General features: G+C 41.9%; 1 protein-coding gene across 1 annotated transcript in view; it reads left to right on the top strand.

Annotated features, from left to right (window-relative positions):
• Positions 1 to 4,163: 4,163 nt before the first annotated feature.
• LOC133645983 (metabotropic glutamate receptor 1-like) overlaps positions 4,164 to 27,201 on the top strand; it is a 32,910-nt gene continuing 9,872 nt past the window's right edge. The window contains exons 1-4 of the mRNA XM_062040906.1: positions 4,164 to 4,336; positions 10,330 to 11,045; positions 16,795 to 17,044; positions 24,875 to 25,110. Coding sequence (XP_061896890.1) covers positions 4,164 to 4,336; positions 10,330 to 11,045; positions 16,795 to 17,044; positions 24,875 to 25,110 — 1,375 coding nt within the window. The remainder of the gene's footprint in view (positions 4,337 to 10,329; positions 11,046 to 16,794; positions 17,045 to 24,874; positions 25,111 to 27,201) is intronic.

Consider the following 27,201-nt stretch of genomic DNA (forward strand, 5'->3'; position numbering starts at 1 on the left):
GAATAGTTTGAATGTTGGAATTTCCAGGAAAACCGGAATTTGGTTGGGAACTTGGGAAAGTGTTAGTTTGAATGTCCAGGATGAGTGGAATGTGTTGATGTTGGAATGGTTTGAATCGGTTGAAAAATGGGGGAATTGTGCAACTTGAAAAAATGTCCCATTCATTTCAATAGGAACTTCCTGGAAATTTTGGGAAAAGTGGGATTTTTTTGAAAATGATTAATAGCATGAGTGTCCTGAGTGAGCTGAATTGGTTGGTGTTGGAATTGTTCAAATCGGTCAAGAAATGTTGAATTAGTAACAGATTTTGATAGAGAAATTCCTGGAATTTCGGGAAAACCAAGAATTTTTCTAGTTCCTTTACCAACTTCCTTTACCAAGAATGTAGTATGAATGTAAGAATAGTTTGAATGTTGGAATGGTTTGAATGTGGAAAAGTCTGAATTTCCAGGAAAAAAACGGAATTTGGTTTGGAACTTGGGAAAGTGTTAGTTTGAATGTCCAGGATGAGTGGAATGTGTTGATGTCGGAATGGTTTGAATAGGTTGAAAAATGTGGGAAATGTGCAACTTTGAAAAATGTCCCATTCATGTCAATGGGAACTTCCTGGAAAATTGGGAATTTTTGAAAAAGTGGGATTTTAAAAAAAAATTAGGAGCATGAATTTCTGGAATTGGTCGGGGTTGGAATTGTTTAAATCGGTCAAGAAATGTTGAAGTAGAAACAGTTTTTTAATCAAGAAATGGAATTCCTGGAATTTCGGAAACAAACGGGAATGTTTATAGTTTCTAAACCAACTTGTTTTTTGTCCTGACTAAGAAAAATGTTTTGACGGTGGAACAGTTGAAATGGGATGACAAAAAGGAGAAGGAGTAGTCAATCGAAAAAGGTTGGAAATAGGGTTACAAAAAAACAGGAATTCCTGGAAATTTGTTGGACGTGGAGAAATGGTTGTTTGAATGTCTAGGATGAGTCGAAGGTGGAATGGTTTGAATCAGTTAAAAAATGTGGGAATTGTGCAACTTGGAAAAATGTCCCATTCATTTCAATGGGAACTTCCTGGAAATTTGGGAAAAGTGGGATTTTAAAAAAAAAAGATTAATAGCATGAATGTCCTGAGTGAGCTGAATTGGTTGGTGTTGGAATTGTTCAAACCGGCCAAGAAATGTTGAATTAGTAACAGATTTTGATAGAGAAATTCCTGGAATTTCGGGAAAACCAAGAATTTTTCTAGTTCCTTTACCAACTTCCTTTACCAAGAATGTAGTATGAATGTAAGAATAGTTTGAATGTTGGAATGGTTTGAATGTTGAAGAGTTGGAATTTCCAGGAAAAACGGAATTTGGTTTGGAATTTGGGAAAGTGTTGGTTTGAATGTCCAGGATGAGTGGAATGTGTTGATGTTGGAATGCTTTGGATAGGTTGAAAAATGTGGGAAATGCGCAACTTGGAAAAATGTCCCATTCATGTCAATGGGAACTTCCTGGAAAATGGGGAATTTTGGAAAAAGTGGGATTTTTTTTTAAAATTAGTAGCATGAATGTCCTGAATGAGCTGAATTGGTCGATGTTGGAATTGATTGAATCGGTCAAGAAATGTTGAAGTAGTAACTTTTTTTTTTATTGAGAAATGGAATTCCTGGAATTTCTGGAAAAAAAACGGGAATGTTTGTAGTTCCTAAACCATCTTGGTTTTTTGTCCTGACTAAGAAAAATGTTTTGACGGTGGAACAGTTGAAATGGGATGAAAAAAATGGAGAAGGAGTAGTCAATCGAAAAGGTTGGAAATATGGTTACAAAAAAACAGGAATTCCTGGAAATGTGTTGAACGTGGAGAAATGGTTGTTTGAATGTCTAGAATGAGTGGAATGTGTCGAAGGTGGAATGGTTTGAACCAGTTGAAAAATGTGGGAATTGTGCAACTTGGAAAAATGTCCTATTCATTTCAATGGAAAATTCCAGGAAATTTGGGGATTTTGGGAAAAGCGGGATTTAAAAACAAAAGATTGACAGCAAGAATGTCCTGAATGAGCTGAATTGGTCAGTGTTGGAATTGTTTAAATCGGTCAAGAAATGTTGAAGTAGTAACAGTTTTTTAATTGAGAAATGGAATTCCTGGAATTTCGGAAAAAAACGGGAATGTTTCTCGTTCCTAAACCAACTTGTTTTTTGTCCTGACTATGAACAGTTGAAATGGAATTAAAAAAAATGAGAAGGAGTAATCAATCGAAAAGGTTGGAAATGGGGTTACAAAAAAACAGGAATTCCTGGAAATTTGTTGAATGTGGAGAAATTGTTGTTTGAATGTCTAGAATGAGTAGATTGTGTCGAAGGTGGAATGGTTTGAACCAGTTGAAAAATGTGGGAATTGTGCTACTTGGAAAAATGTCCAATTCATTTCAATGGGAACTTCCTGGAAATTTGGGGATTTTGGAAAAAGCGGGATTTTTTAGGGGAAATGATTAGGAGCATGAATGTCCTGAATGAGCTGAATTGGTTGGTGTTGGAATTGTTTAAATCGGTCAAACAGTTTTTTAATTGAGAAATGGTATTAAGGAATTCCTGGAATTTCTGAAAAGAACGGGCACGTTTCTAGTTCCTAAACCAACTTGTTTTTTGTCCTGACTAAGAAAAATGTTTTGACGGTGGAAATGTTGAAATGGAATGACAAAAAGGAGAACAAGTAGTCAATCGAAAAAGGTTGGAAATAGGGTTAGAAAAAACCAGGAAGTCTTGGAAATTTTTTGAATGTGGAAAAATGGTAGTTTGAATGTCTAGGATGAGTCGAAGGTGGAATGGTTTGAAGTAATTGAAAAATGTGGGAATGGTGGAAGTTTGAAAAATGGACAATTCATTTTGAATAAGGAAAATGTCCCTGAAAACTGGGAATTCTTGGAAATCCGGGAATTTTTAAAAATTGTTAAGAGAGCACATTATTTTGAACAGGCTGAATATTTTGGACTTGGAACAGTTTTGAATCGGATGAAAAATGTGGGAATTGTGGAACTTTGAAAAATGTCCCATTCATTTCAGTGGGAACTTCCTGGAAATTTACAATTTTTGGGAAAAGCGAGGGAAAAAAAAAAAAAAAAAAAAGATTAGGAGCATGAATGTCCTGAATGAGCTGAATTGGTTGGTGTTGGAATTGTTTAAATCGGTCAAGAAATGTTGAAGTAGTAACCGTTTTTTCATTGAGAAATGGAATTCCTGGAATTTCGGGAAGAAAAACGGGAATGTTTGTAGTTTCTAAACCAACTCGTTTTTTGTCCTGACTAAGAAAAATGTTTTGGCGGTGGAACAGTTGAAATGGAATGAATAAAAGGAAAAGGAGTAGTCAATAGAAAAAGGTTGGAAATATGGTTACAAAAAAACAGGAATTCCTGGAAATTTGTTGAACGTGGAGAAATGGTTGTTTGCATGTCTGGGATGAGTGGAATGGGTCGAAGGTGGAATGGGTTGAATCAGTTGAAAAATGTGGGAATTGTGCCACTTGGAAAAATGTCCCATTCATTTCAATGGGAACTTCCTGGAAATTTGGGGATTTGGGGAAAAGCGGGATTTTTTTGGGGAAAATGATTAGAAGCAGGAATATCCTGAATGAGCGGAATTGGTCGGTGTTGGAATTGTTTAAATCGGTCGAGAAATGTTGAATTAGTATTAGTGAATCCCTGGAATTTTGGGAAATCCGGGAATGTTTGTAGTTCCTAAACCAACTTGTTTTTTTGTCTTAAGAAAAATGTTTTGACGGTGGAACAGTTGAAACGGGATGAAAAAAGGAAAGAGTAGTCAATCGAAAAAGGCTGGAAATAGGGTTACAAAAAACAGGAATTCCTGGAAATGTGTTGAACGTGGAGAAATGGTTGTTTGAATGTCTGGGATGAGTGGAATGTGTCGAAAGTGGAATGGTTTGTATCAGTTGAAAAATGTGGGAATTGTGCAACTTGGAAAAATGTCCTATTCATTTCAATGGCAACTGTAGGATCCACAAGAGCCACTAGGAGTCACTGTTGCTTTTTACAGAAACTAGCTAGTCACGTAGAGCTCACTCCCTGGCGCCTGAAGAGCTGTGCTGGACAGCGAGTTTGACATCCTGTGGCTTTTAGCTCGCTGGCTAGCACGGCTCCGCATAATTTGGCCTCGTACACAATACAACACAACAGCAGCATGGCCTCGTACACGATACAACACAACAGCAGCATGGCCTCGTACACAATACAACACAACAGCAGCATGGCCTCGTACACAATACAACACAACAGCAGCATGGCCTCGTACACAATACAACACAACAGCAGCATGGCCTCGTACACAATACAACACAACAGCAGCATGGCCTGGTACACAATACAACACAACAGTCTTTCTCCCAGACTGGTGGTTTGGGCTCCAAGAATGTATCAGGGCCATAAACGTGTTCATTATCTTTAGACGAAACACTACACAAACATTTAGACCTGAAGATGACTAGAATATACATTTTGCCACAACTGGGGTCATCAATCAATCAAAGAGATGATCAATCAATCAAAGATGATTTATATAGCCTTTAATCACAGATGTCTCAAAGGGCTGCACAAACCACAATGACAGGTACTACATATGTGCATATTAGGCACTGTATATGTACATATTAGGTACTATAGATGTGCATATTAGGCACTGTATATGTGCATATTAGGTACTAGTATAGATGTGCATATTAGGTACTAGTATAGATGTGCATATTAGGTACTATATATGTGCATATTAGGTACTAGTATAGATGTGCATATTAGGTACTAGTATATATGTGCATATTAGGCACTGTATATGTGCATATTAGGTACTATATATGTGCATATTAGGTACTAGTATAGATGTGCATATTAGGCACTGTATATGTACATATTAGGTACTATAGATGTGCATATTAGGTACTAGTATAGATGTGCATATTAGGTACTAGTGTAGATGTGCATATTAGGTACTAGTGTAGATGTGCATATTAGGTACTAGTATAGATGTGCATATTAGGTACTAGCGTAGATGTGCATATTAGGTACTAGTATAGATGTACATATTAGGTACTAGTATAGATGTGCATATTAGGTACTAGGGTAGATGTGCATATTAGGTACTAGTATATATGTACATATTAGGTACTAGTATAGATGTGCATATTAGGTACTAGTGTAGATGTGCATATTAGGTACTAGTATAGATGTGCATATTAGGTACTAGTATATATGTGCATATTAGGTACTAGTATAGATGTGCATATTAGGTACTAGTATAAATGTGCATATTAGGTACAAGTATATATGTGCATATTAGGTACTAGGGTATATGTGCATATTAGGTACTAGTATATATGTGCATATTAGGTACTAGTATAAATGTGCATATTAGGTACTAGTGTATATGTGCATATTAGGTACTAGTATAGATGTGCATATTAGGTACTAATATAGATGTGCATATTAGGTACTAGTATAGATGTGCATATTAGGTACTAGTGTACATGTGCATACTAGGTACTAGTATAGATGTGCATATTAGGTACTAATATATATGTGCATATTAGGTACTAGTATAGATGTGCATATTAGGTACTAGTGTAGATGTGCATATTAGGTACTAGTATAGATGTGCATATTAGGTAATAGTGTAGATGTGCATATTAGGTACTAGTATAGATGTGCATATTAGGTACTATACATGTGCATATTAGCCACTGTATATGTACATATTAGGTACTATAGATGTGCATATTAGGTACTATTATAGATGTGCATATTAGGCACTAATATAGATGTGCATATTAGGTACTAGTATAGAAAGCATATAAGGTACTAGTATATATGTGCATATTAGGTACTATATATGGGCAAATGAGGTACTATACATACATATTAGGTACTGTAGATGTGCATATTAGGTACCATAGATGTACATATTAGGTACTAGACCTGTATATATGCATATTAGGTACTAGTATATATGTGCATATTAGGTACCATATACTGTATGTGCATATTAGGTACCGTATATGCACATATTAGGTACCGTAGCTGCGCATATTAGGTACTGTAGATGTACATATTAGGTACTAGACCTGTATATGTGCATATTAGGTTCCATAGATATGTACATATTAGGTACAATACATACAGTATGTACATATTAGGTAGTATATACCAGAGGTGTGGACTCGAGTCACATGACTTGGACTCGAGTCAGACTCGAGTCATGAATTTGATGACTTTAGACTCGACTTGACAAAATGTAAAGGGACTTGCAACTCGACTTAGACTTTAACATCAATGACTTGTGACTTCACTTGGACTTCAGCCTTTTGACTTGACATGACTTGCTACTTTCCCCAAAACCCAAAGCTTAAAAAGTTATTTGGGAGCGCTCCGTATCTTTCATTTTGTACGTGTCTGTCTATCAGCGTGTGTGCTGCCTGTCAGCGTGGTGCTGTCAGTACAACAGCCAATCAAATTAGTTATACGTTGTTTTCATCACACAGCATTCATCCAATCAAATTGCAGGACAACCACCGAACAAGAGTTGTCAAACAATGCGGCAGAGAGAAACAATTATGCCAAAGTTGGTTTCGTTCGGGTATAAAAACTACGACTTGGTCAACAAAAAACGAATTGCGTATGCAAATCACGCAGTTCGAATATTACAGACGGAGACGCAACAACTTCCAACTTCGTTCGACATTTGAAGTTGCCCAAAGAAGGGTAAGTTTTGAATGTAAGATAACGTTTATTGGCTAAGTAACATGACTTTTATTTGCTGCGTAGTTAAATCAGTGAGGCTGTAAACTCACTGCTAACGTTATAACCATAGACATGTTTTAAGGGTACGCAGCATCGAGCGCTACTGCCTACTGGCGCAGACGAGACGCGGGGCCGCCATCTTGGAGTGGTGATCCGCTCCACTCAGTGCAATTCATTTGTCAGGAGCAATGAACTGTCAGCGCATTTAATTCATTTTACCTCACTGAATACCACTGATTTTCACGCGGTTTTTTGTCATACGTGTAGCTATGATAACGGACACATGTTTTATTATTCATAGTTTGCTTAACAGTAATATAATATTCTTATACGCTATAAATGACCAGACGTCCGAGATCAAAACTGGGAATATAATCCCAGAGAAGGGGGAAAAAACGGTAAGCTATTTTTAAATTGAAGAAAAAATATGATTAGGTTATATATACATGCGTATATCCTACATAAACAATGTATGAATACATTAGATATCTATATATCTTATAGACCGTATCTCTGTTGCTGCAGCAGCAGAGAGTTTATTCTGTCTTGACACTTTGTATTGATATTTTGTATTACATTCTTCCCTTAAATGATCATGTTTACAGTGATTGTTATGTATGTATTTTTTATGTATGTCGCTTTGGATAAAAGCGTCTGCCAAATACTTAAACATATATAAACACCTGAAAGTCTTTATATCAGCTAAAACCACCAATTTGTTTCACTACATTCAGAATAAAACCAAATGCTGTTTTACCCAACAATGTTAGTATTTGAATATTGTTACTTGAAGACTTATTCCTGGTTACAATTATACTGTTAAGAAAGTATTGTCTTATATTTTGCCTAAAATGAGAATGCATCATAATCAGTGGCGGCTGGTGAATTTTGTTTTAGGTGGGGCTGAAAGTTTGTAAATCAAACCCCTGTAGGGGCGTCATCCTCCCCCAGAAGATTTATTTGTGATTTTCACATACAAATATTGAAGATCTTTGCTCCTTCTCAACTCTGTGGTAATATTATTTTCATAAAATACAACCAATAGTATGTTAATGTTTGTTTTTGCAAATGTGTTTATTCTGTAAAGGAATGAGTTAAATGTTTAAAATTGTTTAAACTATTAAAATTACTGTTAATAGTGCTATTATGAATTGCAATGTCAGCACTATTTTTTTCCTGCAATTTCAAATGCACTTGTTTTAATAAATACATACAACGTTTTAAAAGCATACACAATCTGTGTAAAAATATTAGTCTGTGGTTAAAAGGACTTGAAAGGACTCGAAACTCAAAATGCAGGACTTGGGACTCGACTTGAGACTTTCCAGTCTTGACTTTGGACTTGACTCTGGACTTGCCTGTCTTGACTCGGGACTTGACTCGAGACTTGAGGGCAAAGACTTGAGACTTACTTGTGACTTGCAAAGCAATGACTTGGTCCCACCTCTGGTATATACAGTATGTGCAAATTAGGTACTAGTATATGTGTGCATATTAGGTACTGTATATATGTGCATATTATGTACTATACATGTGCATATTAGGTACTATACATGTGCATATTAGGTACTATACATGTGCATATTAGGTACTATATATATGTGCATATTATGTACTATACATGTGCATATTAGGTACTATACATGTGCATATTAGGTACTATACATGTGCATATTAGGTACTATACATGTGCATATTAGGTACTATACATGTGCATATTAGGTACTATACATGTGCATATTATGTACTATACATGTGCATATTAGGTACTATACATGTGCATATTAGGTACTATACATGTGCATATTAGGTACTATACATGTGCATATTAGGTACTATACATGTGCATATTAGGTACTATACATGTGCATATTAGGTACTATACATGTGCATATTAGGTAATATACATGTGCATATTAGGTACTATACATGTGCATATTAGGTACTATACATGTGCATATTAGGTACTATACATGTGCATTTATCGATACTTGGTCACATTTGACTGTACATCAGACCTGGGCATTGTACGGCCCGCGGGCCGCATCCGGCCCTTTGCGCATCCCTGTCCGGCCCGCGTGAGGCCAATCATAAATTACAAAATAAATTTAAAAAAGTATCTATGTCGAGTGTGCAATACAACGCTGCTGCTTTTGTTTTGAAAAGCGTTATTTGTATTACTTCCGTGTGGACGTATGCGCGTGTGCGATTGTGAGTGAATTGAACGGCGCAATTACAAATTACAAAATAAAGTTTAAAAAACATCTATGTCGTGCGCGCAATACAACTGTGCTGCTTTTATTTTGAAATGTGTTATTTATGCCGTATGTCCGGGGGGAACCTGTGAGTGAAGGTGCATAGAGACAAGTGATGAGACGCTAAAAAAAGAAAAGTTGATGAGGAATGGCGTGTTTCCAACAAGAGATGGACTGCCAAGTATTTCTTTACATAAATTAATGGTAAAGCCGTGTGCTTAATGTGTGGTACACAGCTTGCTGTGTTTAAATATCATTTTAATCGCCACTACACGAAGAAACACGAGGGAAAATACCGGAATGTGTCTGATGAAGCGCGCGCAAGGGAGGCTGATGCGTTGATGGTAAAACTGCAAACCCAACAAGGACTTTGTGCCATATTTCACACCCCCAGAGATGCAGCCGTCAGGACAAGTTTCGTCATTTCTCACAAAAGCGCCAGAAAAAGTAAGGCGTTTTCTGACGGAGAGTTTATTAAGGAGTGCTTATTGGACTTTGTTGCGCTGATAATGCCCGGAGACTTGGACTGTTTTTCGCCAACTTTGGATGAGAGCTCTGATGCAGTCAATTAAAGAGACAACCACAGGTAATGACTTGTTCACAGAGGTAAATGCGTGTTGGGACACGCTGGCAGGTGTGACAATCCAATCCACTTTATTTATATAGCACATTTAAACAACAAAATGTTTCCAAAGTGCTGCACAACAATATTACAAACAATATTCAAATATTATCCTTAGCTCCACCAATGACTGAATAAAAAGAAAAAACAATTACATATAAAACCAATATAAAAAACAATATAAAATACATATGATTAAAAACTATTTTTAACAACAGATGGTTGTCCAAATCTGATGGGGAAAAATGTTGGAAAATGCAGGATAAAGTGACCATCAAAAGCAATCTGCTTTTGTATAAAGTTAAGTTAGGTTAAATTAAATTATTATTATTATTAATTATTATTATTATTATCATCATTATTATTTATCTTACGGTATATCAAAAATAATATTGAGCAAAATTTAATTGAAATATTGTCGTGTGGCCCTCCAGCAGTGCTCGGGTTGCTTATGCGGCCCCCGGTGAAAATTAATTGCCCACCCCTGCTGTACAGCAACCCATTTAGGCAGCAAGCCAGTGGGGTCTGGTGTAATGATGCACTCTGCACAAGACACGCTTTCATTCACCTTCTATTATGAAGAGCATAAATATTATTCTATTTAAAGCTCCTTGTTTCACACGCAGGTTGTCTTGTCAATCAAAAGCCTTGATGGACCTCCATGATGAGCCCTGAACCTGCAGTACTAAGTCCAACATGATCCCCCTGCCAGCCCTGCGGGTGTCCTGCCTTCCCCTCCTGCTCCTCCAGGCCTTGGTGGTCTCCTCCAAGTACGAGAGGTCGGCGGTGCCCAGCTCCGCCTCCCGCCTGGTGGCCAGGATGGACGGCGACATCATCATCGGGGCGCTCTTCTCCGTCCACCACCAGCCGTCGGCCGAGAAGGTGGCGGAGAGGAAGTGCGGCGAGGTGCGCGAGCAGTACGGCATCCAGAGGGTGGAGGCCATGTTCCACACGCTGGACCGCATCAACTCGGACCCTCGCCTGCTGCCCAACATCACGCTGGGCTGCGAGATCCGCGACTCCTGCTGGCACTCCTCCGTGGCGCTGGAGCAGAGCATCGAGTTCATACGGGACTCCCTCATCTCCATCCGGGACGAGGGCGAGGGCGCCAGGTGGTGCGTGGACGGGGCGCCCTCCGGTCTGCCCCCGCCCACCAAGAAGCCCATCGTAGGGGTCATCGGGCCCGGGTCCAGCTCGGTGGCCATCCAAGTGCAGAACCTGCTGCAGCTGTTCAACATCCCGCAGATCGCCTACTCGGCCACCAGCATCGACCTGAGCGACAAGACGCTGTTCAAGTACTTCCTCCGGGTGGTGCCCTCTGACACGCTGCAGGCCCGGGCTCTTCTGGACATTGTCAAGCGCTACAACTGGACCTACGTGTCGGCCGTCCACACGGAAGGTAAGGCCTTACCCTTGTAACGAGCTAGAAGATAGCTTATTTAGGTGTGTCTGCCGTCCACACGGAAGGTAAGGCCTTACCCTTGTAACCAGCTAGAAGATAGCTTATTTAGGTGTGTCTGCCGTTCACACGGAAGGTAAGGCCTTACCCTTGTAACCAGCTGGCAGATAGCTTATTTAGGTGTGTCTGCCGTCCACACGGAAGGTAAGGCCTTACCCTTGTAACCAGCTAGAAGATAGCTTATTTAGGTGTGTCTGCCGTCCACACGGAAGGTAAGGCCTTACCCTTGTAACCAGCTGGCAGATAGCTTATTTAGGTGTGTCTGCCGTCCACACGGAAGGTAAGGCCTTACCCTTGTAACCAGCTGGCAGATAGCTTACCTTGTCGCTAGGCAGAAACTAGACAGAATGACACATTCCACAGTTCTTGAACAATGTACCTCCATTTACAAACTTAACTGGTTCTTGAACATGGTTCGTAAATTGAAACAGGTTTGTATAGTGAAGCAGAAAGAATGTAAACATCAACATCTAGTTCTAGCCTCCACAAAAGTCCTTATTTTAGTAAACGAGTGCACACTTTGAAGATGTGTGTGTGTGCATGTGTGTAAATATGTTTGTGTGTAAATATGTGTGTAAATGTGTGTGTGTGTGTGTGTGTGTGTATGTCTGTCATTGGTCTTCATTGGTGTGATCCTGTTCAAGTCTTCATTGGTGTGACCTGTTCAAGTCTTCATTGGTGTGATCCTATTCAAGTCTTCATTGGTGTGATCCTGTTCAAGTCTGCATTGGTGTGATCCTGTCCAAGTCTTCATTGGTGTGATCCTGTCCAAGTCTTCATTGGTGTGATCCTGTTCAAGTCTTCATTGGTGTGATCCTGTCCAAGTCTTCATTGGTGTGATCCTGTCCAAGTCTTCATTGGTGTGATCTTGTTCAAGTCTTCATTGGTGTGATCCTGTTCAAATCTTCATTGGTGTGATCCTGTCCAAGTCTTCATTGGTGTGCTCCTGTTCAAGTCTTCATTGGTGTGATCCTGTTCAAGTCTTCATTGGTGTGATCCTGTTCAAGTCTTCATTGGTGTGATCCTGTCCAAGTCTTCATTGGTTTGATCCTGTTCAAGTCTTCATTGGTGTGATCCTGTCCAAGTCTTCATTGGTGTGATCCTGTCCAAGTCTTCATTGGTGTGATCCTGTTCAAGTCTTCATTGGTGTGATCCTGTCCAAATCTTCATTGGTGTGATCCTGTCCAAGTCTTCATTGGTGTGATCCTGTTCAAGTCTCCATTGGTGTGATCCTGTTCAAGTCTTCATTGGTGTGATCTTGTCCAAGTCTCCATTGGTGTGATCCTGTTCAAGTCTTCATTGGTGTGATCCTGTTCAAATCTTCATTGGTGTGATCCTGTTCAAGTCTTCATTGGTGTGCTCCTGTTCAAGTCTTCATTGGTGTGATCCTGTTCAAGTCTTCATTGGTGTGATCCTGTTCAAGTCTTCATTGGTGTGATCCTGTCCAAGTCTTCATTGGTTTGATCCTGTTCAAGTCTTCATTGGTGTGATCCTGTCCAAGTCTTCATTGGTGTGATCCTGTCCAAGTCTTCATTGGTGTGATCCTGTTCAAGTCTTCATTGGTGTGATCCTGTTGAAATCTTCATTGGTGTGATCCTGTTCAAATCTTCATTAGTGTGATCCTGTTCAAGTCTTCATTGGTGGGATCCTGTTCGAGTCTTCATTGGTGTGATCTTGTTCGAGTCTTCATTGGTGTGATCCTGTTTAAGTTTTCATTGTGTGATCTTGTCCAAGTCTTCATTGGTGTGATCCTGTTCAAGTCTCCATTGGCGTGATCCTGTTCAAGTCTCCATTGGTGTGATCCTGTTCAAGTCTTCATTGGTGGGATCCTGTTCGAGTCTTCATTGGTGTGATCTTGTTCGAGTCTTCATTGGTGTGATCCTGTTTAAGTTTTCATTGTGTGATCTTGTCCAAGTCTTCATTGGTGTGATCCTGTTCAAGTCTCCATTGGCGTGATCCTGTTCAAGTCTCCATTGGTGTGATCCTGTTCAAGTCTTCATTGGTGGGATCCTGTTCGAGTCTTCATTGGTGTGATCTTGTTCGAGTCTTCATTGGTGTGATCCTGTTTAAGTTTTCATTGTGTGATCTTGTCCAAGTCTTCATTGGTGTGATCCTGTCCAAGTCTTCATTGGTGTGATCTTGTTCAAGTCTTCATTGGTGTGATCTTGTTCAAGTCTTCATTGGTGTGATCCTGTCCAAGTCTTCATTGTTGTGATCCTATTCAAGTCTTCATTGGTGGGATCCTGTTCGAGTCTTCATTGGTGTGATCTTGTTCGAGTCTTCATTGGTGTGATCCTGTTTAAGTTTTCATTGTGTGAGCTTGTTCAAGTCTTCATTGGTGTGATCCTGTCCAAGTCTTCATTGGTGTGATCCTGTTCAAGTCTTCATTGGTGTGATCCTGTTCAAGTCTTCATTGGTGTGATCCTATTCAAGTCTTCATTGGTGTGATCCTGTTCAAGTCTTCATTGGTGTGATCCTGTTCAAATCTTCATTTGTGTGATCCTGTTCAAATCTTCATTGGTGTGACCTGTTCAAGTCTTCATTGGTGTGATCCTATTCAAGTCTTCATTGGTGTGATCCTGTTCAAGTCTTCATTGGTGTGATCCTGTTCAAATCTTCATTTGTGTGATCCTGTTCAAATCTTCATTGGTGTGACCTGTTCAAGTCTTCATTGGTGTGATCCTGTTCAAATCTTAATTTGTGTGATCCTGTTCAAATCTTCATTGGTGTGACCTGTTCAAATCTTCATTGGTGTGATCCTGTTCAAGTCTTCATTGGTGTGATCCTATTCAAGTCTTCATTGGTGTGATCCTGTTCAAGTCTTCATTGGTGTGATCCTGTTCAAGTCTCCATTGGTGTGATCCTGTTCAAGTCTTCATTGGTGTGATCCTGTCCAAGTCTTCATTGGTGTGATCCTGTCCAAGTCTTCATTGGTGTGATCCTGTTCAAGTCTTCATTGGTGTGATCCTGTTCAAGTCTTCATTGGTGTGATCCTGTTCAAGTCTTCATTGGTGTGATCCTGTCCAAGTCTTCATTGGTTTGATCCTGTTCAAGTCTTCATTGGTGTGATCCTGTCCAAGTCTTCATTGGTGTGATCCTGTCCAAGTCTTCATTGGTGTGATCCTGTTCAAGTCTTCATTGGTGTGATCCTGTTGAAATCTTCATTGGTGTGATCCTGTTCAAATCTTCATTGGTGTGATCCTGTTCAAGTCTTCATTGGTGGGATCCTGTTCGAGTCTTCATTGGTGTGATCTTGTTCGAGTCTTCATTGGTGTGATCCTGTTTAAGTTTTCATTGTGTGATCTTGTCCAAGTCTTCATTGGTGTGATCCTGTTCAAGTCTCCATTGGTGTGATCCTGTTCAAGTCTCCATTGGTGTGATCCTGTTCAAGTCTTCATTGGTGTGATCCTGTTCAAGTCTTCATTGGTGTGATCCTATTCAAGTCTTCATTGGTGTGATCCTGTTCAAGTCTTCATTGGTGTGATCCTGTCCAAGTCTTCATTGGTGTGATCCTGTTCAAGTCTTCATTGGTGTGATCCTGTCCAAATCTTCATTGGTGTGATCCTGTCCAAGTCTTCATTGGTGTGATCCTGTTCAAGTCTTCATTGGTGTGATCCTGTTCAAATCTTCATTTGTGTGATCCTGTTCAAATCTTCATTGGTGTGACCTGTTCAAGTCTTCATTGGTGTGATCCTGTTCAAATCTTAATTTGTGTGATCCTGTTCAAATCTTCATTGGTGTGACCTGTTCAAATCTTCATTGGTGTGATCCTGTTCAAGTCTTCATTGGTGTGATCCTATTCAAGTCTTCATTGGTGTGATCCTGTTCAAGTCTTCATTGGTGTGATCCTGTTCAAGTCTCCATTGGTGTGATCCTGTTCAAGTCTTCATTGGTGTGATCCTGTCCAAGTCTTCATTGGCGTGATCCTGTCCAAGTCTTCATTGGTGTGATCCTGTTCAAGTCTTCATTGGTGTGATCCTGTTCAAGTCTTCATTGGTGTGATCCTGTTCAAGTCTTCATTGGTGTGATCCTGTCCAAGTCTTCATTGGTTTGATCCTGTTCAAGTCTTCATTGGTGTGATCCTGTCCAAGTCTTCATTGGTGTGATCCTGTCCAAGTCTTCATTGGTGTGATCCTGTTCAAGTCTTCATTGGTGTGATCCTGTTGAAATCTTCATTGGTGTGATCCTGTTCAAATCTTCATTGGTGTGATCCTGTTCAAGTCTTCATTGGTGGGATCCTGTTCGAGTCTTCATTGGTGTGATCTTGTTCGAGTCTTCATTGGTGTGATCCTGTTTAAGTTTTCATTGTGTGATCTTGTCCAAGTCTTCATTGGTGTGATCCTGTTCAAGTCTCCATTGGTGTGATCCTGTTCAAGTCTCCATTGGTGTGATCCTGTTCAAGTCTTCATTGGTGGGATCCTGTTCGAGTCTTCATTGGTGTGATCTTGTTCGAGTCTTCATTGGTGTGATCCTGTTTAAGTTTTCATTGTGTGATCTTGTCCAAGTCTTCATTGGTGTGATCCTGTCCAAGTCTTCATTGGTGTGATCTTGTTCAAGTCTTCATTGGTGTGATCTTGTTCAAGTCTTCATTGGTGTGATCCTGTCCAAGTCTTCATTGTTGTGATCCTATTCAAGTCTTCATTGGTGGGATCCTGTTCGAGTCTTCATTGGTGTGATCTTGTTCGAGTCTTCATTGGTGTGATCCTGTTTAAGTTTTCATTGTGTGAGCTTGTTCAAGTCTTCATTGGTGTGATCCTGTCCAAGTCTTCATTGGTGTGATCCTGTTCAAGTCTTCATTGGTGTGATCCTGTTCAAGTCTTCATTGGTGTGATCCTATTCAAGTCTTCATTGGTGTGATCCTGTTCAAGTCTTCATTGGTGTGATCCTGTTCAAATCTTCATTTGTGTGATCCTGTTCAAATCTTCATTGGTGTGACCTGTTCAAGTCTTCATTGGTGTGATCCTATTCAAGTCTTCATTGGTGTGATCCTGTTCAAGTCTTCATTGGTGTGATCCTGTTCAAATCTTCATTTGTGTGATCCTGTTCAAATCTTCATTGGTGTGACCTGTTCAAGTCTTCATTGGTGTGATCCTGTTCAAATCTTCATTGGTGTGACCTGTTCAAGTCTTCATTGGTGTGATCCTGTTCAAGTCTTCATTGGTGTGATCCTGTTCAAATCTTCATTTGTGTGATCCTGTTCAAATCTTCATTGGTGTGATCCTGTTAAAGTCTTCATTGGTGGGATCCTGTTCGAGTCTTCATTGGTGTGATCCTGTTCAAATCTTCATTGGTGATCTCCTGTTCAAGTCTTCATTGGTGTGATCCTGTCCAAGTCTTCATTGGTGTGATCCTGTTCAAGTCTTCATTGGTGTGATCCTGTTCAAATCTTCATTGGTGTGACCCGTTCAAGTCTTCATTGGTGTGATCCTGTTCAAATCTTCATTAGTGTGACCTGTTCAAGTCTTCATTGTTGTGATCCTGTTCGAGTCTTCATTGGTGTGATCCTGTTCAAGTCTTCATTGGTATGATCCTGTCCAAGTCTTCATTGGTGTGCTCCTGTTCAAGTCTTCATTGGTGTGATCCTGTTCAAATCTTCATTGGTGTGATAATGTTCAAGTCTTCACTGGTGTGATCCTGTTCAAGTCTTCATTGGTGTGATCCTGTTCAAGTCTCCATTGGTGTGGTGCAGGGAACTACGGCGAGAGCGGGATGGAGGTGTTTAAGGAGCTGGCGGCGCTGGACGGTCTCTGCCTGTCTCACTCGGACAAGATCTACAGCAACGCGGGGGAGAAGCAGTTCGACAGGCTGCTGTGGAAACTGCGCCAGCGTCTGCCCAAGGCCCGGGTGGTGGTCTGCTTCTGCGAGGGCATGACGGTGCGAGGCCTGCTCATGGCCATGAGGCGGCTCGGCGTGGCCGGGGAATTCCTCCTAATTGGCAGGTTTGCTGCAAGTTCTTTTTCCCAAAGGAGCTGTGCTGTCAAGTGAGCATCATGGCCACGGCTTTGGTTTCCTTTCAAACCTGCCGCTGACTTGCAGTTCAGTTCAACCAGTAAAACTTCAACCTTTAATTAAAAATAGTAGAATAGGGCGAATTGTAGTCCGTAGTCGATAAACTTCTTCTTTTTCTCTATCTTCTTATTATGGGACATTCATCCTCCACTGTTGCCATTTCTAATATAAAGTAGTGTAAAGTTCTTTGTTATGTACAACGAGGGGGAAGGAGACGACACGACACAGGAAGTCTCGCTCATCAGGGTTTATTGAGCTCTTGATGAGTGAGTGGAGTGTGTATGCTACTATGTGTGTGCATGCAAGATTATGTGCACCAATGAACAAGATAGTATTTACCAGGAGTTTGTTGTTAGTGTGTGTTGGTTGTAGAGGCGAACAAGTCCAAAGGGGCTGGGCAGAAAGAGGTCCGTGATCCAAGCGTGAGGTCCGCGGGGCTGGAGAGAGGCGTCCTGAGGTCCGGGTCCAAAGCGAGGGAAGTCGATGATCGAGGGAGGCAGTCAGGGTCCAGAGGGAGATCCAGAGAAGTGAGGCGCACAGCTCACTTCTAAGGCGACGGAGAATATGTGAACAGAGAACTACGTTCCGGCGCTGGATCGTTTGCGGCGTTGGTCTTTATACCGCTGAGGTTCATCAGATCCATTGATTGATTAATTGATTGAGACTTTTATTAGTAGGTTGCACAGTGAAGTACATATTCCGTACAATTGACCACTAAATGGTAACACCCGAATAAGTTTTTCAACTTGTTTAAGTCGGGGTCCACTTAAATTGATTCATGATACAGATATATACTATCATATATACTATCATCATAATACAGTCATCACACAAGATAATCACATTGAATTATTTACATTATTTACAATCAGGGGTGTGGAGGGGGTGGGGGGGGTAGGATATGGACATCAAGTAGTGGACAGAGAGAGAGAGAGAGAGAGAGAGAGAGAGAGAGATCAGAAGGCATAAGAAAAAGTATCTGCATTTGATTGTTTACATTTGATTATTAGCAATCCGGGGAGGGTGTTAGTTTAGGGTTGAAGCTGCCTGGAGGTGAACTTTTATTGCGGTTTTGAAGGAGGATAGAGATGCCCTTTCTTTTATACCTGTTGGGAGCGCATTCCACATTGATGTGGCATAGAAAGAGAAGGTGCGCTGATTGCAGATTGCCCGCGGCCGTGTAGGTGCGTGGCCGCGGTCTGAGCAGGACAGTGTGCGCATGCGCCGTAACATTCTTACTAATATCTGTCGGTAAAGCGCTAAAACATACCGGTGTAGTGAGTTTACATAATTCACCCAAGGAACTTTAGTTATTAGTGTCAGGTTCAAACACTGATGACATCTATTAAACAGGCGAGAAGCAAGGAATTTAACAGAGACAGAAGTCAATTTAGCTCATTGAGGAGAAACGTCTGGGCTGTACTCTTTGTAAAGTCTTCCACCACGCTCTGACGAAAGATTGTACGCCTCCTCTTTTATTTGGACTTTCCCTGATTACATGGCAACAGCTGTTTCTAAAGGAAGGGGGTCGTAAACAGCCGTCGCCTTTGGTTACAAAACGGTTCAAAGAAAAGGTGCCTGGAGGGGGGTCAGGTCCTGCTTACTCTCCGCTTTGTAGATCTCGGGTCAAGACAAAATCTTCCTGTGGATTACAATACATCAAAGAAACCGACACCTTCATGTCGCTTCCCATCCTACACAGTGGAGTTTTACAAGCCTTTTGATTGGTAGGATCAAAGACAGCTTTTGTCTGCTCGCCGGGAACTCATTGAAACAAAAAGTTTTGTGATAACTTAGATACAATTATTCTGACAATTAGAGAGTTCCGGTCGGACGTTTTTTCACGGGACACATTCTGGGCGTTGTTGTTGCACTAGCGAGCCACGGATGAGGAAATGCTGCTCCGTTATTGATTGAAGTAAAGTCTGGATGTCATTAAAACAGTTCGCACCGTCTTTTGACACTTCTTCCACTCCCGTCCTTGCACGCTACACGGCTACAACAAAGAAGACGCTGTCCAAGTGGAGGCACGTAAATAAGACCCGCCCACAAAACGGCGCATCCTGAAGAGACTGTCAGAAAGCGACTTGAAGATGATGTGTAAAACATCATCTATGCAACATTTTGAGCAAAGACCCACCATTACATGTTATGTAGACCACAAGGAAGTCTTTTACATTCTTACGGCTCAGACTCCTGCCACCGCCGCTCATCCGTCTGTGCGCTCCGACCGCAGGAGATCTGCAATCAGCGCACCTGCCTGGGATGAACGAGCTGCCTTCATAAGCCCGCACAACCTGCCATGCCGTGCCGGAGTATAGTCTTCTGTACCTTTCGCCTCCCGTGTCCTCCTGTGATCCCCTGTTGTTCCTCCTGGACTGCCCTTTTGGATTCTCGACCTCCCGCTTGGACACGTTTCTCTCGACGCCTCTCGCCCACGGACTTCCGTGTTCCTTCGCTCTCGTTCAACATTTACGGTAGCGCTCAACAGCTAATCTACACACATAGTCTTACACCGTGCACACTCTTGGATTTTGTCACGCTCCATTTCCTTAGTTAGTTTAATTATTATTGTTTGTTTATTATGTATAGTGACTATATAATAAATGCTTAGAGCTATACTTCCCCCTGGTGTCTGTTGCCGTCACCTCCCCTCAGCAACCATAACATACATTTAGAAAAAAATAGAAAAATATGACCCCTTTAATGCGCCTTATGTATGAAAATAGCCCTGACTAGACCCGCTCATCGGCAGTGCGCCTTATAATCCGGTACTCTCCGTGGCCACTGTACAGTATGTGGACTCCGTCACCATGACGACAGTCCTTGCAAAAAAAAAAAAGCACCTTTTTTCTCATTGGCTCCGTGCATCAGTCGTGCCTAATGAAGTGTCCCTCGAGCTGCCTGCCATGTTTTCATCTCCAAAGCTTAAACTTGCGCTCACCTCTTCTATCTCCTGCTTCTCCGCGGAGGATAAAGGGGGACTGGGGCGGGGAGGGGAGGGGGGGGGGGGGATTTGTTAGAGCGTAAGAAGTGTTTTGTTTCCGTTTCTGGGTCAAGGTGACTTGCGCTACAAAGGAAAATGTTCAGTTAAACGGCGCCTCCGGTCCAAGCTAGCTGTAAACTTAGTCATTTACTTACGGAAAAAAATGATGAATTTTTTTTTCCTGCCCCGTTTCCCCGAATTAGCTCCACCCGGGAGATGTCTGGGTGGTGTATAAATATATGATTATATATTTGTATGCTGCCGGCGTCAGAGCTGCGGATTCTTGGCACGTAGCGAGTGTTGGGTCGAGGGAGTGTGATGGAGAAGCAGATGGCCGGAGACGCCCGACCAGCATTGTCACTTTTGTTGTCTGCAGGGCCGAGCCGACATGAAAAATAAAACAATGAGCGCTGGTAGGAGGCACTAGCTCATTCTTTTTGATGATTTATTTAGTTTTGCTCGCCCTCTAAATAAACCCTAAGTGCAGCATATTATTTACCTTCTCACAGGGCTGGCTGGAAAACGGTATCACGATACCAATGTTTTATATTGGTCAATATCCATAATTATCCGTATCGGTAAAGTGTGAAAATGAGAAACCTGAGAAGAACTGTTTTTTGTAGATTTAGAGCCAGGAAATAACGGCTGTGTAACATTATTTTGCCATTTTATTCTTATTTAACTATGGAAAGGAATTTGTGCAGTGCAGTAGTTATTTAAACAATATTATATCGGGCGATATTGATAATTATCTGTATTTTTTTGTGGCCTGAGCAGGAGAAAAAAATATATTCGATATCAAATGTAACCTTCCTCTGATTATAATCCCCTCAGCTATCAAGGCAGAAAGGAAATGTCAACACAATCAATGTAAACAAAATTGTAAAATCACATTGAACACTTAAGTTTTTAAAATTAAGGTGCAACAATAAGGAATATGTAAAAAAAAATGTTTTAATAAAGTGTAACAAAACAGTGTGAAAATGAGAAACCTGAGGATAACTGTGCATTCTGTAGGTTTAGTGCCAGGAAATGACGGCTGTGTAACATTATTTTGCCCTTTTATTCTTATTTAACTACGGAAAGGAATTTGTGCTATGCAGTAATTATTTAAACGTTATAATATAGGGCGATATTGATAATTATCTGTATTTTTTTGTGGCCTATGGAAAATAAGGAGCAGGAGAAAAAAATATATTCGATATCAAATGTAACCTTCCTCTGATTATAATCCCTTCAAAGGAAATGTCAACACAAGCATGGAAAACAATCAATGTAAACACAATTGTAAAATCACATTGAACACAATAAGGAATATGTAAAAAAAAAAGTTTAATAAAGTGTAACAAAACAGTGAAAAGTGTGAAAATGAGAACTCCGAGAAGAACTGTTTTTTGTAGGTTTAATGCCAAAGAAATGACGGCTGTGTAACATTATTTTGCCCTTTTATTCTTATTTAACTATGGAAATGATGAATATGATATCGTTTTATCGCCCGGCCCTACATTTTCATGACCTAGTTTGTTTTCTTATCCCTTTCCCTCTGTTCTCGTCTCTGAAGCAGCTTTAATTGCAACACAAATTATTCCCCCTGTGGCCGCCAGACTCTGAGGTAATGATGGCTTTAAATCACACACCACTTGAAAAGATTCCACAGTCATGCTGGCTTAGATGTGAGCAGGCAGGAAGTTGAGTTAAGAAAATGTGCTTTCTTTTCTTTTTTATATGGATTACTTCCAGCAGAGGTTGACCGGCTTGTGACAGCAAACACAAACTATTAGAATAACTACCAAGTCATTCCATCCATCCATCTATCCATCTTCTTCCGCTTATCTGAGGTCGGGTCGCGGGGGCAGCAGCCTAAGCAGGGAAGCCCAGACTTCCCTTTCCCCAGCCACTTCGTCCAGCTCCTCCCGGGGGATCCCGAGGCGTTCCCAGGCCAGCCGGGAGACATAGTCTTCCCAACGTGTCCTGGGTCTTCCCCGTGGCCTCACCGGTCGGACGTGCCCGAAACACCTCCCTAAGGAGGCGTTCGGGTGGCATGCTGACCAGATGCCCGAACCACCTCATCAGGCTCCTCTCCATGTGGAGGAGCAGCGGCTTTACTTTGAGCTCCTCCCGGATGGCAGAGCTTCTCACCCTATCTCTAAGGGAGAGACCCGCCACCCGGCGGAGGAAACTCATTTGGGCCGTTTGTACCCGTGATCTTGTCCTTTCGGTCATAACCCAAAGTTCATGACCATAGGTGAGGATGGGAACGTAGATCGACCGGTAAATCGAGAGCTTTGCCTTCCGGCTCAGCTCCTTCTTCACCACAACGGATCGATACAGCGTCCGCATTACTGAAGACGCCACCTGTCGATCTCACGATTCACTCTTCCCTCACTCGTGAACAAGACTCCGAGGTACTTGAACTCCTCCACTTGGGGCAAGATCTCCTCCCCAACCCGGAGACGGCACTCCACCCTTTTCCGGGCGAGAACCACGGACTCGGACTTGGAGGTGCTGATTCCCATCCCAGTCGCTTCACACTCGGCTGCGAACCGATCCAGCGAGAGCTGAAGATCCTGGCCAGATGAAGCCATCAGGACCACATCATCCGCAAAAAGCAGAGACCTAATCCTGCAGCCACCAAACCAGATACCCTCAACGCCCTGACTGCGCCTAGAAATTCTGTCCATACAGGTTATGAACACAATCGGTGACAAAGGGCAGCCTTGGTGGAGTCCAACCCTCACTGGAAACGGGTCCGACTTACTGCCGGCAATGCGGACCAAGCTCTGACACTGATTATACAGGGAGCGGACCGCCACAATACTCCATACTCCCTGAGCACTCCCCACAGGACTTCACGGTCGAATGCCTTCTCCAAGTCCACAAAACACATGTAGACTGGTTGGGCAAACTCCCATGGACCCTGCCGAGAGTATAGAGCTGGTCCACAGTTCTGCAGGAGTCTTCCAACGCCTCCGGAATATCTGGTCATCAAAATCTATCAGTACGTCCACAAAGCTGCGCCTCTATATGTCAGTGGTCATCCCTACAGTGACCTATGCCTGTAAGACATGGATGAAGACATCAACCATTACAAACAAGCTGGATGTCTTCCACCGACGGTGCCTCAGATACATCTTGAGGATCTCATGGAGAGACCACATCACCAATGAAGAGGTGATGAGAAGGGCAGGGGTAGCACCATTGTCTGATATAGTCTCTGATATGAGAAGGAGAATGGCTGGACACGTACTCCGACTGCCAAAAGAGAGACCGGCAAGTGTGGCAATGGACTGGGTGCCAGAAGGTGGAAAGAGGAAGAGAGGACGGCCAAAGAAGACGTGGAGACAAACAGCCAAGGAAGACCTGAGAGAGATGGGAGTCAGCTGGCATGGAGCAAGAAGGGTCGCCAGTGACCGGAACAAATGGAGGGGACTCGTCGCCCAATGTTCCAACAGGAATGGGAGGAACTAAGTCTAAGTAAATCCACAGTTCCACGACCAGGACGAAAACCACACCGTTCCTCCTGAATCCGAGGTCCGACTATCCGGCGTTGCCTCCTCTCAAGCCAAGTCATTTAGTGCTCACAATTATATTGTCAATGCACAGTAGAAGTGAACAAGACTCCGAGGTACTTGAACTCCTCCACTTGGGGCAAGATCTCCTCCCCAACCCGGAGACGGCACTCCACCCTTTTCCGGGCGAGAACCATGGACTCGGACTTGGAGGTGCTGATTCCCATCCCAGTCGCTTCACACTCGGCTGCGAACCGATCCAGTGAGAGCTGAAGATCCTGGCCAGATGAAGCCATCAAGACCACATCATCTGCAAAAAGCAGAGACCTAGTCCTGCAGCCACCAAACCAGATACCCTCAACGCCCTGACTGCGCCTAGAAATTCTGTCCATACAGGTTATGAACACAATCTGTGACAAAGGGCAGCCTTGGCGGAGTCCAACCCTCACTGGAAACGGGTCCGACTTACTGCCGGCAATGCGGACCAAGCTCTGACACTGATCATACAGGGAGCGGACCGCCACAATACTCCATACTCTCTGAGCACTCCCCACAGGACTTCACGGTTGAATGCCTTCTCCAAGTCCACAAAACACATGTAGACTGGTTGGGCAAACTCCCATGCACCCTCAAGGACCCTGCAGAGAGTATAGAGCTGGTCCACAGTTCCACGACCAGGACGAAAACCACACCGTTCTTCCTGAATCCGAGGTCCGACTATCCGGCGTTGCCTCCTCTCCAGCACACCTGAATAGACCTTACCGGGGAAGCCAAGTCATTTAGTGCTCACAATTATATTGTCAATGCACAGTAGAAGTCTCAACTAATAGCTAGTTTGTCAATTACAAACCCCAAAACCAGTGAAGTTGGCACTAAATCGTAAATAAGCCGGCCAGTCTGGACAAAGCCCAATTTGTTGCTTGGCCAGTCAATCTATTTCCTCTGCTCGGTTTGACCTCCGACCACTATCCTCTACTCCTACTTGTGAGGGCTTCCTACCAGATGTTGCTAATGTCTGTACACTTCCTCCTAAAATCCAACTGCTGCTATACTTTAAGTTCTCCAATGTCCTGGAGGCAAGAGCCACCACTCTATCTGCACCCAAAGCTATCTACGGGCCTATTTCCTTAATAGGATAATCCTCTAAAGGATTCTGTCACCAAATGCAAATACATGCTAGTTCACAATTATATAAGAAAATCGATTGATGAACACAAGTCTTACTGCGTCGTCAGACGTTGACCGAGGTCTTCCTGTGCGCGCAGCGACGGCTGGGCCGACCGGATGGAGGTGGTGGAGGGATACGAGCAGGAGGCGCTGGGCGGCATCACGGTCAAGCTGCAGTCGGCCGAGGTCTCCTCCTTCGACCGCTACTTCCTGAAGCTCAAGCTCGCCAGCAACAGCCGCAACCCGTGGTTCCCCGAGTTCTGGCAGCACCGCTTCCAGTGTCGCCTGCCGGGCCACCCGCAAGAGAACCCGAATTATGTGAGGAACTGCTCAGGTAAGTGCGCTGCTTCCGGCTATTTGTTTAACATTCATTCAAGCAGGCCCATAAAAATATGAACGTGTGCTTTCATTTTGAATAAGATTTATAGCTTGGCGCTAAATTTTCCTGTTATCATGCTAACATTAGCATGCTAAAGTTTTACGCGAGCATTCAAGCTAATTTCGATCATTTAAATCAGGGGTTCTTAACCTTTTTAACATTCATGCACATATAAACAGGCCCATAAAAACATGAACATGTGCTTTCATTTTGAATAAGATGTATAGCTTGGCGATAACTTTTCCTGTTATCATGCTAACATTAGCGTGCTAAAGTTTTGCCTTTAGCATTCAAGCTAATTTTGATCATTTAAATCAGGGGTTCTTAACATTTTTGTTTAACATTCATGCGCATACAAGCAGGCCCATAAAAACATGTACGTGTGCTTTCATTTTCAATAAGATGTATAGCTTGGGGATAACTTTTTCTGTTATCATGCTAACATTAGCATGCTAAAGTTTTACGCGAGCATTCAAGCTAATTTCGATCATTTAAATCAGGGGTTCCTAACCTTTTTAACATTCATGCGCATACAAGCAGGCCCATAAAAACATGAACGTGTGCTTTTATTTTGAATAAGCTGTATAGCTTGGCGTTAACTTTTTCTGTTATCATGCTAACATTAGCATGGTAACGTTTTACGCGAGCATTCAAGCTAATTTTGATCATTTAAATCAGGGTTTCTTCACCTTTTTAACATTCATGCACATATAAACAGGCCCATAAAATTATAGTAACACGTGCTTTCATTTTGAATAAGATGTATAGCTTGGTGCTAACTTTTCCTGTTATCATGGTAACATTAGCATGCTAAAGGTTTACGCAAGCATTCAAGCTAATTTCGATCATTTAAATGAGGGGTTCTTAACATTTTTAACATTCATGCGCATACAAGCAGGCCCATAAAAACATGTACGTGTGCTTTCATTTTGAATAAGATGTATAGCTTGGCACTAACTTTTCCTGCAATCATGCTAACATTAGCATGCTAAAGTTTTACGCTAGGATTTAAGCTAATTTTGATCATTTAATTCAGGGGTTCTTAACCACATAGAACAATGTAATAGATGTCATATATCACATAGAACAATGTAATAGATGTCATATATCACATACAACAACGTAATAGATGTCATATATCACATACAACAACGTAATAGATGTCATATATCACATACAACAATGTAATAGATGTCATATATCACATACAACAACGTAATAGATGTCATATATCACATACAACAACGTAATAGATGTCATATATCACATACAACAATGTAATAGATGTCATATATCACATACAACAACGTAATAGATGTCATATATCACATACAACAACGTAATAGATGTCATATATCACATACAACAACGTAATAGATGTCATATATCACATACAACAACATAATAGATGTCATATATGTCATGTCTGTGTTCATGTTTTTGTTTGGCCATGTGCTGTTTTGTGTTTTGGACACTTCCTTAGTTCCTTGTTTCACTTCCTGGTTTTGTTTGTCACCATAGCAACCATTAGTTTCACCTGTTCCACGTTTGGACTCACACACACCTGTCTCACGTTTTCACATTGTCATGTCACGCACCTGTTCACAGTTAGTCACGCACCTGTTTTCACTTATCATGTCACTATATAGGCTTTTCTGTTTCTGTTGTTCGTCCTGGCGACATCACACATTCATGCCATGTTCACAGTTCCTTGTCACGTAAGTTTTTGTTTGTTTCATAGTCTAGTTTTTTACTTCCGCCTTTGTGCGCGCTTTTTGTTTTGTCATAGCCAAGTTGGTTACCTCCTCTGTGAGCTCCTTTTGTTTGTACCTTTTGTTTGAGTTTATAGTAATAATTAAACTATGTCTTTACCTGCACGCCACGTCCGTTCCAATTCTTTTGCACCACGGGAGAGCAAACCACGCCAAAGACCCAGTCGTGACAGATGTCGCCAGCACGAGAGCTCTCCCGCAAAAAAATGGGACAATTTTGACGAGGTAACGTGGGAGGTCCTGCGCGCCATGGAAGCCGAGACACTCCGCCATT

The sequence above is a fragment of the Entelurus aequoreus genome, linkage group LG03, assembly GCF_033978785.1.
Source record: "Entelurus aequoreus isolate RoL-2023_Sb linkage group LG03, RoL_Eaeq_v1.1, whole genome shotgun sequence".
Taxonomy (NCBI): domain Eukaryota; kingdom Metazoa; phylum Chordata; class Actinopteri; order Syngnathiformes; family Syngnathidae; genus Entelurus; species Entelurus aequoreus.